The sequence below is a fragment of the Lissotriton vulgaris genome, chromosome 4_1 (genome assembly GCF_964263255.1).
Source record: "Lissotriton vulgaris chromosome 4_1, aLisVul1.2, whole genome shotgun sequence".
Taxonomy (NCBI): domain Eukaryota; kingdom Metazoa; phylum Chordata; class Amphibia; order Caudata; family Salamandridae; genus Lissotriton; species Lissotriton vulgaris.
Genome location: NC_141691.1, coordinates 1,134,005,542 through 1,134,021,608, shown reverse-complemented (window position 1 = coordinate 1,134,021,608; position 16,067 = coordinate 1,134,005,542). Strand labels below are relative to the sequence as shown.

Sequence of the window (16,067 nt, the reverse complement as noted above, 5' to 3'; positions counted from 1 at the left end):
CAAGGACAGTTCATCGCAAATTCTTCTGAACAGAACCAACTCAGGAGCTAACAATTTGTCATCAGGCCATCCCTGAGACAAAAAATCTATTACTTTGCACAAATTCTCGTCCTCAAAAATAGCACGCTTCCAATCAGTTTTTGACAAAGCAGCACCGGTGTCAGCTACAGAACTGACAGCACACACCATTTCAAATTGATCAGGTTCCTCCTCGTGGTCATTGTGAGCAAGAGGTAACCTTGATAAACAGTCAGCTAGATTGTTTTTTATACCAGGTACATATTCAAAGCGATAATCAAATTCAGCAAGTCTGTACTGCCATTTGGCAATGCGGGGTGTAGCCCTACCACCACCCTTAGTTGTGAAAAGGTCCACTAATGGCTTGTGGTCAGTTTTCAGAATCCCATGATTTCCCCACAAGAAGTTCCTAAAATATTGTACACCCCACCATAAAGCCAATGCCTCTTTCTCAATAGTGGAATAAGTGCCCTCAGCACCTCTCAGGGTTCTGGAAGCAAAAGCAATTACCTCCTCTTTCTTGTCAGGTCTTTTTTGCATAAGGACAGCTCCCAGCCCAACATTACTGGCATCTGTAACCACAATGCACTGATCGTTCAAATCAAATAACTTGAGGGGGCGTGCTTGCACAATCACAGTTTTCAACAGGTTAAAATCATTTGCAGACTGTTCAGACCTGTCATACCTAGCATTTCTCTTTATGAGATTGCGCAAATAAGCGGTCTTGTCAGCAAAATTTGGGACAAATTTCAAATAATATTCGACTAGTCCTAGAAACGAACGTAGTTGATCTTTATTTTTCGGTTCAGGTGCGTTACTTATAGCATCTAAAAGTTTCATTTTAGGTTCTACACCTTTGGCTGAGATATGGTGACCAAGATAATCAACACCATCTCTGAAAAACATACATTTGTCCTTCCTTAAGGTTAATCCAAACAACTTTACAATGTCTAAAACATTCCTCACGCTGTGTATAAGAAAATCATCCTGAAAGAAGACGACTCCTGCAGTGTCCTTGAAGAGATTGCCCATAAGGCGTTGGAACACTGCAGAAGCCGACACCAAACCGAATGGCATCCTGAGATAACGGAACGCCCCTTCAGGAGTCACGAATGACGTGAGATGTCGGGAATCCTTGCTCAATTCAATCTGATGATAAGCAGAGAATATGTCCATAGTGGTAAAATATTTGGCACCTTCCAGGGTAGACAACATCTCATTAATGTTAGGAATTGGTTGGCGATCTATCCAAATACATGCATTTAAATTGCGTAAATCAACACACATCCTAAGAGATTTATCAGGCTTGTGCGCCAAAACAATGGGACTCAACCACTCCGACCCTTCAATTGGTTCGATGACACCTAAGGAACACAACCTTTCTAATTCACACTTCAACTCACAACGCATACTCAAAGGTACTTTGCGAACTTTGTGTGCTATGGGTTTTGCTTCTTCCTTCAAAACTATGCGATGTTGAAAACCCTTGAGCTTACCAAGATTATCCCTAACACCTCCGGATAGGCATGAACCCACTAATTTTCACTCGATGTGGTCACAACATGTACAGACTCAGGTTGTGCAAATGAAGCATAATATTGTTTGGCTTCATTCCTAGATAAAACCATGTTGGGATGATTGGGGTCGAGAATGATATTTAACTCACCTTGATCATGCCACCCCAACAAATTAGCACCATCTTCGACAACATAAATTACACATAACGTGCACTCACCCTTAAATTCAAGTTTGTTTTGAACTTTCCCAAGACTTCAACCCTTTTCCCACCATATGCAAACATCTTGATAGATGATGACGCTAATAAGATCTCACCCAAACCTTCAAAATCTTTAGCATTGATTAAAGTGATTGGAGAACCAGAATCCGCAAGAAATTTGATCGATTTCTCGTTCAAGTTTATAACACAAGTAGGGGATTTCCTCCTCTGGGATTCTTTAAGAGATACGATCTCTACAATACCTTTCGCATCCATAGGAGAAGCTGATAACATTAATAACTCATAGCAATTATCATAATCTTCATCATCGCCATTCACACACTCTATATTCTTCACACATAGAGACGGTGTCTTTTGGGAAAGAGCAATCTTACACATGCGTGCAAGATGACCCTTCCTTCCACATTTAAAACAAGACTGTTTAATAGCAAAACAAAACTTGAAATTTCCCAGATGCGACCTGCTACCACAACCATGACATGACAAGGCTTGAGTATCATTCCTGGGTTTGTTGACAAACACCCCCGGTAAGGTATTGTTAGCAGTTCTGGAAGGTACCGGAACAGTAGCTTTATATGTTTTTGGAGGAATCTTGGACGTTACCAAATTAACCTCAGATGACCTAGGTGTAGGAGTGGTAGGTGAACTTAGTTCCTTCATGCAAAACTGGGAGTGTTCAACAGATTTGGCTAGATTTGGCTAGAGTCAACGCAGTCTCCAAATCAGGGTCATCTGAGGACAAAAGTTTCTCACGCACTTTCTTGTCACATGTGCATTCAATTAATTGGTCTTGAATAGTTTCGTCTCTAAACTCCCTATAGTTACAATTTACAGCCAAAATCCTTAAGGCAGCAACAAAATCGTCGATCGACTCCAGGAATCTGTGCACGTTGCAAACATTTGTGACGTTCTAGAACAATATTGCGCTTTGGATTGAACCTTTTATCCAATGTTTTTATAAGAGAAGCATATTCATCAATCACCAAAGAGTCACCCTCTTCACGAGAATCATTAGGTATTCTTACTTCCTCTAGAGGTAGAGTCTCTAGAATGGATCTGCCTTCAACCCCTAAATTATAAACAAGCAACGCTCTTTTCTTTTTGGAGGTAAAAGTTTCCCCATCAATTGCATCAATATAGGCTTCAAAAGTAGCTTTCCACTGTTTCCAAATCATAGGAGGTGGACCAGGAGACTGCAAAAACGGAGGTGGCGTGGCTACTTTCTCCATTTGCGTGGGTGAGTTGCTGCCCCAAACAAATTAAGCTAAAATAAAAGTATGCATAGTTTTAACCAAAAATAAATTCAAATTTTCTATGCACAGTATACTAAAATGATCAATCAGCTTGTTTAATAATTGTTTCACGTTTTAAATAAGTCGTTGTAGAATATTTGCTTCACAAATGACAAATATTGCAATTGTTACAAGGTTTAGAAGAAAGAGAATCGAACGTGCGCCTTCAATGAAATGTTAGTACAGCTCCATGGCAACACGCATAAGAACGAGGGCTGAAACGCAGGCTGAAACGCACGCTGGCACAACTTGAACTGGTGACGTTGAAACGCACGTAGTGATGAGGGTGTGCAGGAGAATGCGGGCACTGAAGTTCGCGTGCAAGTTCACGTGCAGGAGCCGTAAAAGGAAGCATATAATTCCAAAAATAAAATAAGCAATCCTCAATTGAGGAACTCACGAAGAGCAGACAAGAAACCCCGGGCAGGCAGGAAATTCCAAATAGAGTACGTCGGGACCCTCGGGGAACGCAATCACCAAATGTCGCAGTTGCCTCGTCGTCGGAGTAAGGTGATCTCCAGGACTTCCAGCAACACTAGAGAGGATAACCAGCATCAGGCACGATCGTCGCCAATGAAAAGAAGAGAAAACAAGGTTCATGGAGAAGCTCTTCTTTATTCGTCTAGATGCATGGCTCTCTCTGCAGCAACTGCCGACCTCTCAAAAGAATACATTCTATGCCAGAACATGGAATACACAGCGATGTCCCGCGCGAGTTGGCACGCGGGACATTTACTAAAGACAACATCTTTACACAGTCTTTCTCTAGAGATAGTTCCATTAATTGGTTGATAACTAATGCCATTTATAGAGTGTAAATGTAATAGGCATGTATGATCCTGGACATCCCCCGACACAGCCACATCTCCGGACACCTGAGAGACCTGCACTGGCTCCCGGTCAACAAGAGAATCACGTTCCGACTCCTCACCCAGGCACACCTAGCCCTACACAACCAAGGCCCAAGATACCTCAACAGCCGCCTCAACTTCTACACTCCCACACGCCAGCTTCTATCAACCAACCACTACCTCGCCGCCGTCCCCCGTATCCGAAGAGCCACCACAGGAGGACGATCCTTCTCCTACCTCGCTGCCAAGACGTGGAACTCCCTCCCGACCCACCTTCGCCTGACCCAAGACCACCTCTCCTTCAGGAAGCAGCTCAAGACCTGGCTGTTCGAGCAGTAGCGGACCCCCCCTGCCCAAGCGCCTTGAGACCCTCCGGGTGAGTAGCGCGCTATATAAATGCTGTGATTGATTGATTATTTGAACAGAAGTATGTTGCTGATAGAAATAGTTTATAAATGAAAACCGTTCATAAAGATGAACATATTCTTAAACTTAGCAACACTAAATCTGATTGTCTGCTATAAGTATGAAACTTCCTGATTCCCGGAGGCGCACAACCACGATGTCCTGTGTACGTCCAGGAGTAGTTCTGTGTCTGATTTTCAGAATAGTACTGAAATCAACATTGTTGAATCTAAATGGAACCTGTATACATAAACAGCGGTTATCCCCTATACCAAGATTTTGCTCTCATGGGTCTATGGTGAATGCTTGTGGCTTTGAATATTACAAAAGGAGACAATCTGGGCAAAATACCATCCTTTTTAGGTCTCGGACTAGGCAGCACATGCGCTGTCTCGTCAGAGATGCTGTATACACAATAGTGGGGGAAGCTCCGCCCACTTTCCGCCTAGCTTTGTGATTGGCCGCAATCGTAAATGCTGCATGCTGATTGTTTTTTGTAAACTTAAGCCCGCCTCCTGACGGCCATGTCGTCATTATTGTCCTTCCACAGCTGTCGGCCCTATTACCTTTACAACCGTTTTGTTTCCCTGCCTCCTCCTGTTCCCTCCCGCAGCCCGTGACTTCTTAGGCCAGCAGCACACCCTAACCTCCACCCGTTTGTGCTTTTTTTTACGCTGGCACTTCCATTTAAATTGCAGTAGGGCTCGCGTAAATACGAGTCTCATTGCATTTTAAAGGCTTGTTTGGTGTGGGATTGGTTGGTTAAATTGAACTCCTTTTTGGTGCAGCGCATGCGCTGCTTGATTCTCACTAATACAAGCACAGACACAAGCAGACGCTACTCAGTTGTGAACATGAGTGCCGGGCGTCGCTGTCTTCAGCCTCCTTTGAGCGAAGGAAACACAATCCACACGCTCCCTCTATTTTAAGCCACACGCTTTGCTCTCTTTCGCACCTGCCCCCTCTCTTTTGTTATCTATTCACCACATCCTGTAATAGAGGCCGCGTGTTTGTGTCTTTGTGCTGGTCTGTGTCTGCACAGGATTTTTTTTGTTTTGCAGACTCGACTCGTAGGCATCAAGGCGCTTTACATGGGCACCAGCTACAATGACACACTGATATCTCTAGTTTCCAGCTGCCATCCAGACTTTTCAGTCGATGATCAGTGAGCACAGCGCCCGCTAGGGACACTGCGCTCATTTTATTTATTTATTTTGTTAAGTACATTCCCTCTTTTATGTTGGCAGCGCCCTTGACAGGACCGGCTGACGCTCGCTTTTGGACCGCTGCTCGCGCCAACTTCGAATGCATTGCAAATGCTTGTTGTTGTCTGATGCCAGTGCTTTGACGCCATCAGGACGTGAAATAGCACTATGCCAATGCTGTACTCTGTGTATCATTCTTTCCAGATTTCTGTCACATTGTCAGGTGCGGTAGACTCAGTTCGCTAGTCTTGTAACTAGAACTTGGGATAAGTGCAATTGTCAGTTGGGAGATTGAATTACTGAGTTCTGCACATCATTTTAAAGAAATACCAATCTAGTGCAGATTCCACCAACTCTCGTCGCGTACTCCTCTCGACATGCCGGCAGCTGGGCAATGCACTCACTGCTCAGTTATATAGCTGTGGTCCTGACAGTGTAGTTCCTCCAGCAAGTGACATCCACCAGTGCGCACACAAGTGTCTTTCCATGTAAATCATTATGGGGAATCGAGCGTCAGGGTGATAGGAAGATGGTGGCGAAATGCAGACAAATGCTGTTGCCCTTTCAAAAGGGACGCAATGACAAAATACTTACTTATTGGCATGTGTTTGTCTTTCTACATTTCCGTGTCCCGTCTAAATGGTACTTTTTAATTTAATTCCTCTGCTAAAACTGTGTTTAGTGACTGTATAATTGCACTGGGTAGTAAATCACTGGCATGTGCCTCTGTAGAAATTTAATATACACAAGCTTACAATTTATTTATTGAAGTTTTGTATAGCGCTAGCTGGACCCAAGGGTATCAGAGCGCTTCACAGCATGTACAGTTATGAACAAGAAAATTTTGGGCGGCAAACAGGAACACGAGACCAATAGGAGAAATAAGTCATCAGATCATCAACTTAAGAGCAACGAGGAACAGAGTTCGAGAGCGCCTCTTCCGGCCGTTGGGTTTCGGGAGGGGAAAAGATAGCTGTCCTACCCCCGTCAAAAGCGGGATTCTCGTTACGGCCCAGAGTGTTCTAGGAAGAGGGCTTTGAGTAATGTCTTGAATTTCAGGAAGGAGGTGGTCATTCTGATATGGGGGAGGGGGTGGAGTTCCAGATCTTAGGAGCATTTTCCGCAAAGGATTTGTTTGAGGTTTTGTGTTTCCGTAATTTAAGTGGGATGAGAAGAAGCGAATTGGAGCTTCTGAGGTTCCTGGACTGACCGGCCCTTTTGAGTTTGGCGACCAGGTATTGCCTGTGTGCAAGGCTTTGTGCGTGAGGCAAGCTGTACGGAAGCTGGCTCGCTGGTCAATAGGGAGCCATTTCAGTTCCTTGAGTGCCGGAGGGATGTGCTCATATTTCTTCGTTCCCGTGACCATTCTTGCAGCGGCGTTGAGGGTAGTGGAGAGAGGACCTAGGTGCGATTTTGCTGACCCGGTCAGTGCTGCGATGCCATAGTAAATTCTGGAGAGCACCAATGCCTGAGTGGCCGGTTTAAGATCTTTCGGGGAAGGAAGGGTTTAATTTTGTAGAGTAGTTTCAGATTTAGGAACACACTTTTGGCGGCCTTTGAAATGTGTTTTTTCAAGTCCAGTTTGGGGTCAAGGGTAATCCCTAAGGATTTCACTGAGTCTGTTGTCGTAAGGGCGCCTTTGAGGGCGTCTAAGGCTTTGAGCCATTCGACGATTTGGGGGTTTTCGTCCCTGTTCGAGATGAGGAGAACTTCAGTTTTCTCTTGGTTAAGTTTGAGGTGATTGGTTGAGAGCCAATGTTGGACCTCAATGAGTGTGACATTAAGTCTGTAAATGTCTGCGATCAAACAGTCTTTTCAATGCCCCCTCTCTCCTGGAGGACTTTGAGGAGCAGGGTGTGGTCAACAGTATCAAACGCGGCCGACAGATCTAGGAGTATGAGAAGGCTACATTGGTCAGAGTCGAGTGGCATGTGGAGATCGCCTAAGACATTTAAGATTGCAGTTTCAGTGCTGCAGCCCTTTCTGAATCCTGATTGGTGTGGGTCTAATAGTTTGATGTTCTTCAGGTGTTGGGTTAACTGTGGAAGAACACCTCTTTCTAGAATTTTGGAAAGGAGTGGAAGATTCAATACCGGTCTAAAGTTGTTCATGTCCTTAGTGTCGAGGCCAGGTTTTTTTAATAGCGGCGTGACTTGTCCAATTTTGAGGCAGTCTGGAATGGATCCTGTGCTCAGTGAGCGGTTGATAATCTTGCACCAAATTGGGGCTAGTGTAAGCTTCAAGTCTTTAGTCAGTCTCTAGGGAAGCTGATCAAGGGCGTGGGAAGAGGGTTTAGCAGTGCCAATCAGATTACTTACCACTTCTTCCTGGATGGGACAGAAGGAAGACCAGCGAGTAGGCGTGATCATTGGGGTAATGCTATTGGTTGCAGGTGTCGGGATCTCCATGGGGGTGGCGGGCTTAATGCTGAGCGATCAATCAATTTTGGCGAATTTTTTCGTTGAAAAAGCTGGCAAAGTTGTCACAGTGGATTTTGGACGTCTCCATGTTGGCTGTCACTGATTTAGATGTTTGGCTCTTGATGATGTTAAAGAGTTCTTTGGGCGGTTTTTAGCATTGTATAAGGCAGAGCAGAAGAATGTTGTCTTTTTGCTTTGATGAGGTCATTGTACTTTCTGCGTGCTGCCTTGAGTTGATCCCGATGGAGGGAGGAGGGATTGTTCCTCCAGGTTCTTTCTAGGGTTCTGAGGTGTCTTCTTTCCTCATTGATGTCTGTGGTGAACCAGGACCTGGAGGGGGTGCTTCTGGGTTTTTACAGTTTCAGGGGTGCCAGCCGGTTCAAGGTGAGCACCAAGTTGGAATGGTAGAGCGAAGTGAGTTCAGTGGTTGAGAGGAGATCCGCCGTGGTTGAGAGGAGATCCGCCGTGTTTGGGAGGAGCGTGCTTAGACCTTCTTCCAGTTTTTCTCGGGGGACTCTGGAAGTGTTCCTGACCCACAAAGGAGCGGCCTGAGTGGGTGGTTGGGGTAGGGCCAGTTGGTTGATATGAAAGAGTATGATGTGGTGGTCGGACCAGTCCACGGGGAGATGAAGTCAATAGTGATTGCATTTGTTTCCGCAATGATTGCATTCAGGATGGCTCCTCTATGGTGTGTTTCATCTGAGCAGTGTTGGATCATATTGTTGTTTAGCAGGAGGTTGTTGAGAGATTGGATGAGCAGATTTTTCGTTTCGTTCCATCTTAGGTTGAGGTCGCCCAGAATTATGTTGTCGTTGGTGAGTGCGGATTGGGTGATCAGGTCCGATAGCTGCGCACCTAATTCAACGGAGTTGCCTGGAGGTTGGTATAGGAGGTGGCATTGAAGTGAACTGTTTGCGGGCGATTTGATGCTGACCGAAAGGCATTCAAATGAGTTATAAATCCCGGAGAGACTTTCTAGAATGGAGAGGTTACTTTTGTGATAGTTGCTATGCCGCCCCCTTTGTACTCTGGGCTATCTTTGTGGATAATTGCGAAACCGGGCGGAACCAGTAGGTCCATGTCTGGGTAGGACAGGGAGTTCAGCCAGGTTTCCGTGATAAAAGCTACTTCCAGGTCGTGGGAGAGGATGGCTTCTGCTATTTCCGTTGCATGTTTGACAGCAGACCTGCTGTTGATAAGCATACGGTTGATGGAAGGTTCATCATTTGTTTTCGGATTGCCAGACTTGGCTCTGGGGATAGAGGAAAGGTACGGTGGGGGTCTGGAGGCTCTTCGGTGGGGAGGGTCCCTACCCAGTCTAGTAATGACTTGGATCAAGGAGGTGGGAGTTGAGATTAACGGTGAGGCCAGTGCTAACTGGTTATTGGGGGGATCGTATGAATGTATAAGCTCTGGTGGCAAGCGCTGTAATAATACATTTCCATGTTAAAGTGAATGGATATTTTAATCAGCATTCTCTAATTTTCCACATAGGAAGTTTACCCAGTCCTCTTTCTGCCTGGCATAGAGACAATACAGAAAAGGGGGTGGTGATGAACCGAGTGTCTGAATTAAGCAGACCACTCTTACCCAGTCCAAAGATCAGGGCTTGATCCATCACCGTTATTTATCTCACTGCACCATCCCAGCTCAGAACCTGGCTATATGCAAATCAGTCTGTCCCTGGCCCAGTGCATCATGGGAACAGGGCAGACTAAACTACCAAGCCAATTCTTCACCAGAAAGGAGACAAGCTACCGGGGACCGGTTTCTGGCATTTCAGCCGTCTTCGGCCCGGCTTGCTTGAATCCTGATGGTGCAGTGAGAAAGGGACTCATGTCTGAGTATACCCTGCCACACCTATAGTGGCCAAAAACGATACAGAAAAGGGGGTGGTGATGAACAGAGTGTCTGAATTAAGTAGACCACTCTTACCCAGTCCAAAGATCAGGGCTTGATCCATCACCGTTATTTATCTCACTGCACCATCCCAGCTCAGAACCTGGCTATATGCAAATCAGTCTGTCCCTGGCCCAGTGCATCATGGGAACAGGGCAGACTAAACTACCAAGCCAATTCTTCACCAGAAAGGAGACAAGCTACCGGGGACCGGTTTCTGGCATTTCAGCCGTCTTCGGCCCGGCTTGCTTGAATCCTGATGGTGCAGTGAGAAAGAGACTCATGTCTGAGTATACCCTGCCACACCTATAGTGGCCAAAAACGATACAGAAAAGGGGGTTCATTGCACCATCAGGATTCAAGCAAGCCGGGCCGAAGACGGCTGAAATGCCAGAAACCGGTCCCCGGAAGCTTGTTTCCTTCCCAGTATAAGAATTGGCTTGGTAGTTTGGTTTGCCCTGTTCCCATCATGCACTGGGACAGGAACAGACTAATTTGCATGTAGCCAGGTTCTGAGCTGGGATGGTGCAGTGAGCTAAAAAACGGTGATGGAACAAGCCCTGATCTTTGGACTGGGTAAGAGTGGTCTGCTTAATTCAGACACTCTGTTCATCACCACCCCCTTTTCTGAATCATTTTGTCCACCATAAGCGTGGAAGGGTATACTCAGATGTGAGTCCCTTGCTCATTGCACCATCAGGATTCAAGCAAGCCGGGCCGAAGACGGCTGAAATGCCAGAAACCGGTCCCCGGAAGCTTGTTTCCTTCCCAGTATAAGAATTGGCTTGGTAGTTTGGTTTGCCCTGTTCCCATCATGCACTGGGACAGGAACAGACTAATTTGCATGTAGCCAGGTTCTGAGCTGGGATGGTGCAGTGAGCTAAAAAAACGGTGATGGATCAAGCCCTGATCTTTGGACTGGGTAAGAGTGGTCTGCTTAATTTAGACACTCTATTCATCACCACCCCCTTTTCTGAATCATTTTGGCATAGAGATAGGCTGATACGTTGAAAAGTCTCATGACATATACATACGTATATATGGGTCGGCCTCATTCATTTTTGGTGTGTCTAGCTGTCATTTTTCATCAACATAATTATGCCTGAACACAAGTGAACTTTAGTGTCAGGATTGTAGGTTAGTGCCTTAGTTTGCCAATGCTTTTTATTATTGCTATTCTTTATTGTTTTTATTTATTTAATTATATTTTGTACTTATCCTTGTATGTTTACGCTGGCTTCATTTTACAGTAATTCCAAGGCAGTAGTACCTTTTTTTGCGTCCTTCGTTTTCTGTAATGTGCGTTAAACTAAAAGGGTATCTATAGTTGTTGTAAGGACACCTGTCCATCAAAATCAGAAATACATGTCCATTAAGATGATGTGTGGTAGTTAATTTTTTAACATTAAACATGTTTTATTGCAAACCACTCTTATGCTGCCATATTTAGGAGACTGCGTGCTTTCTCCAATTTTGTGGTATGATTGTGCAATAAAAATGTTTTGTGTAAGGTGAGCTTACTATTGACTTTTCCAGTGCTTGTTTAATGTTCTACTATTTTATTTTTTGCCTTTTAATGATTGTTGGTTGCCACAGTTGTAGCTTATCATTGGTGCTAATTGTTGGACATCTGGGAATATGGTTGGTATTTTGAGACATGTTTTGTGATGAAGTAAGCTGATGCAGTTTTTGGGTTGATGTTGATCAAATGCGCATGAACATGACCTAATTAGAAGAGAACTGTACAGTCAATCTCGTTTTGTACTTTTGGGAACGTTGTTGAACTCCTGTGGGTCAAACCTTTGTGACTCTGAAAATCTTTACTGTTAATGAAGAGCATAGATGCTGAAACACTTCACTTATTTTAGTCAGGTGAAAATAAATATTATTTTTAACTGTACAAGTCATTAAGTGGATATGACTGTATGGCAGGTGTTAACCACATTACACACTTGCTGTGAGATATGTGGTGTTTAAAGTGACCATGCTGGTAAAATTGTATTTGTTCTCCTTATATTACTGTTATTGCTAAACTGCTCAATCTGCTGACACTGCTTTCATACTAACTTTGCTCATACTGCTGTTCTGCTAACAATGCACGAATGTTAACTGCTATCACTACACTATTGCTCCTGCTGTAACTGCTTTACTACTAAAACTGCTGCATTACTATTCTGCTACTTCAGATGTCATTGCTAGCCTGCTAACTTATTCATCTGATACTTAACACAGTATATTATTTTTTTTTAAATAGCAACTACATCACTAAACTCATTAATATGCCGAGACCAATTGGCATTGCCAATGCTTGTTTGTAAAGTACATGCGATGGTGTGAATAGTAATGGCTTTTGAACTTCTAGGAAGTCAGACATGTTAACGATCCTGTGTACTTTAAATTTGCAGATGAACTGTATTGCTGTAGTCTAAAATATTGAAATTGCTGCAACAACTAATGGCTGTATTGAATCAGTCCTGAGGTACCAATTTTCTTTGCAGTGCAGTAAATACCCACTAATAATTTGCCTCCTAAAGAAATGACAACATTTGACCATCTTGAAAGCGTTTGTGTTCAAGATACTATTAAAGTGTGGAAGTTGAGGAATTCACATTTTCAAAGGCCCCTAACAGAGACTTAATGCTGGAAAATAAATTGTGGTCAAAGAATTGGCATTCAAAAAATGACTGACAGTCTACTTTCATAAAATCCATTTGTTATTTCTCATTATAGTGCTCGATATCTATTCACACCATCCTGTGCTTATTAAAAATACATAGTTACCCTGGAAATTGCTATAAATCGCACTCCCAAATATTTTTCGATCTATCATTTTTTTTTCTATTTTATAACCTAACTATTAATGCTAACTCCTAAACTTGGCGGATTCCTTTGCATCATGCTTTATTGGTGCTTCGCTGTTTATGTTCTGTGTACATTTTGCATATAAATCTAGTAATTATAAAGGTGTGATGGAGGATTCAGAGTGGGTCCCAAGATGCCACAGTATTTGCAAATTCCTGTTTAAGATCGCAGCTAACACTGTTTTCTATTGTCTCTGGGGTGCATTTCAGACCCCAGGATTGTTACCTGTGGCAGTGGTAGTAGTGTGACCGTGTCAGTGAGGCCGGAGCTTGGAAAGTTCAGAGACCGGTCCCTTTCTTCAGGAGACTCAATAGTGTGTGCCGTAGGAAGAAATGGTACCACTAGTGTCAGGTCCTCAAAACAATCCACCTCGATGTGCTCCCTTTCCACATGCCTGTGTTTATTAGCAGAGTGCATGTAGTTGCAAAAAGAAAATTGAAGGGGAATTTCTTTAACCTACGCAGTGGGGCTCCGAAAGGAGTGCTGGCGGAACCAGGAGCCTCCGAAGAAGAGGGCTTATCAAAAGGAAGACCATTGTTACTCTGTAATTCCAAGTTTGTGGTGGAGATTATGTGGACCCTAGATGTGGAAGTGTGAAAAGTGGGCTAGTAGCTACGTGTTAGGAGTTGAACAGAAGACAGACAGAGCATAAAACAGAACAAGATGTGAGACTTAAACTCATCTGCAAGGACTATGGCTGAGATGCAGGAGCCATGTTCCACTTAGGCATTGTTGTAGCTGGATATAAAGGCGTAAGTGCTGGAAAGTAAAACAATCTCAGGATTTTGGCCAACTCAGCTGAGTTTGCAAATGAAGCCCTTGGTCAGTAAGTGATAGTAGAAGAGTTTTGAGACTTGGTGACTAAGCAGGATGGTGGTGACCCTTCAGTGATTAAGGTGGCCTATACACTGCCAAGGAGATGGGTAAAGGAGGTGCCACTTTGTTTGGAGGCACTGTGATGATGGTGGAACAGGTTCCGGAATGGAGAGACCCGATTTTGCGAGTGGGAATATAAAAAAAGGTGGTTACGGAGGGCAAATTCAAGCTTTTTTTTTTCTTCTGGACTTTAAGGCTACAATCCGTTTCATCTTTTTGTGGGATTAGAGGATCAGTAGGCTTTCCCATTCTTTTAAGGGTAAAACACCAAAGGAAGTGGTATATATTTGCACAGGTGGAGTCTATGATGACGTTTCTGGAGGAGGTACATCTCAATGGTATGCTACTGGTGTTATCGGACGTGTTCCTTGTGGGGGTTGGCCTGGGGGGAAAGTGTGACTACTGGTTTCAAGAGATAATAGTTGAGAGGGCAGTGGAGTAGGGGGATAAAGTAAATACGTCTTAAGTCTTATTTTACTGATTGTTCCTTTCTTTTTATCTCCCTGCCTTCTCTTTCTCGCCCTTGACCCATTTTGGGGCAACACTGATTTGGTACTATTTCCACTTGTTGTGGACTACTTTTTAAATGTTTGATGTATTTCTGTTGAGTTCTCAGTCCACAGATTTACATGTTGTTCATGTCATGCGATGGTCCGTTGCCACTTGCTGAGATGAGTTAATGAAAAAAATGCATAAACCTAAAAATGTACAACAGACAATTGGACACAAGCTATCTGTCTCCCAAGTGCCACATTATAGAAACTCTGATGTGGCACAAAAGACTTTGGAAGTTGAAATGAAATGAAATGAAAAATTGCATTTGTATAGCGCATAACCGCCCTGGGGCCTCGCAGCGCTTATTGCATTTGTATAGCGCATAACCGCCCTGGGGCCTCGCAGCTCATTTATATCATTCTAGAAGCTTGTGTAGTGTGGAACTAGGCGAATGGGCTTTGTTAAAGTCCATTTTGCCGAACGATTTTTTTTACCAGGGCAATATGGACGAAACTGAGAAAAATGTGTGGCATATGTAATGCCTACACATCATTTCCCTCCAGTAATATAGATCTTCAGAAAAAAATCAGTTTTTAAAGCAGCATTTTTTAAGATTATATTTCACTAAAGTTGCTACTTGTACTGGAAAAAAATAGAATTAACTTTTTTTTCCTCAAACTTAAACCTGTCTATAACGTTTGAAATGTGGAGAGATCCTTCTGCACATCTTATGTAAGTAATCCCAGTAACAAAAATGTAAAGTAAGTTAGAGCCATGTTTGCCTTTACTGAATATACCATTTGCTCTGTTGCTCTGTTGCCTATTTTTCAACAACACCACAAGTTTAAAGGGATTTGATGTTTTTTCACAGTTGAATATTTCCTTTAATTAGTTCAGAATAATGTTAGAAGTCCATTGTGAAGCATCTTTATCTGTTCATGTTCAATATACTTTTTCGTCTTTGATCAGAAATTCGAATAATCAACTGACATTTGTTTCTTTACTATTTCAGGCACTTTGGCTTGCTCCTGCCTATTATCTGGAATTTAAAGGACATAATACCTTTCTACTGATCTGGCTGGCTGGGCTACTTTTCCTTTTAATTAATTCCTTCATTCTTGTTCAAATCATTAACCACTACCAGCCCTGCATACAAAGAGCGAGGAAAATGAAGCCACAGTAGCATGTGTTGAATTCTACAATATGTCAGTCCTATTAGTTGTCATGGGACCTGTTCTCCCTTCTGGTCATGGAAAGGTTTCTGTAACCTGGGACTTTAGTACTGGGGAGAGAGTGGGGAATAATGGTTCAATAGGATGCCTTTGTTATCTAAGCCTTTAAATAGTATTTTAGTTAAAAATATGTACATTTTGATCAACACAAACAAATTAAAGGAGAACTTATCCTGGTACCAATGGGATATTGAGCTGTGATGTTGCCTTCTCATTGGCGTAGGATGCCAGCTGCTCTCTTGATCCCAAACTATTATCGCATGTTAGAGCAATCAAGAGAGAATTTCTCCGCTTTGACTGGCAGTCTGCTCAAGTTACAAAAGCTAAATAAAAATGGAAATTCAAAAATGTCCTCTGGTATCATCAAGCTAAAGTTTGGAGAAAATGTCAATCTTTTTGGAACTTTCAAATTTGACTATGGCATTTTTAGTTTGTATAGTTCACTTTGTTACCTTTTGTGTTTCTCAGTCTTTTTGGAATTCATACATACATATAACTATGCCATTCCTAGTTTTTCTGGGGTAGCAACTGCTGATGGGGAATTTGCAGTATAAGTACTCTTTCTTTTTTTCAAAATTCTTTTTATTGGTTTTATCACGTATAACAATATCAACAACTCACCACTGTCTTGTATACAATCTGCACCTAGATCACAGGATTGCAGAATACAACCTCAACGAGGCTACACCAAGGTCTAAAGGATAATGTTAACAAATTTATCTGAAAGTATAGACAATGGTTCCCAACTCCTCAATCTCCCTTATCGTCGGGCTG

General features: G+C 43.2%; 1 protein-coding gene across 1 annotated transcript in view; it reads left to right on the top strand.

The window, feature by feature from the left end:
- Window positions 1-15,641, top strand: part of PIGM (phosphatidylinositol glycan anchor biosynthesis class M) — a 155,551-nt gene extending 139,910 nt beyond the window's left edge. The window contains exon 7 of the mRNA XM_086965378.1: window positions 15,074-15,641. Coding sequence (XP_086821504.1) covers window positions 15,074-15,244 — 171 coding nt within the window. The 3' untranslated portion in view covers window positions 15,245-15,641. The remainder of the gene's footprint in view (window positions 1-15,073) is intronic.
- The last annotated feature ends 426 nt before the right edge of the window (window positions 15,642-16,067 follow it).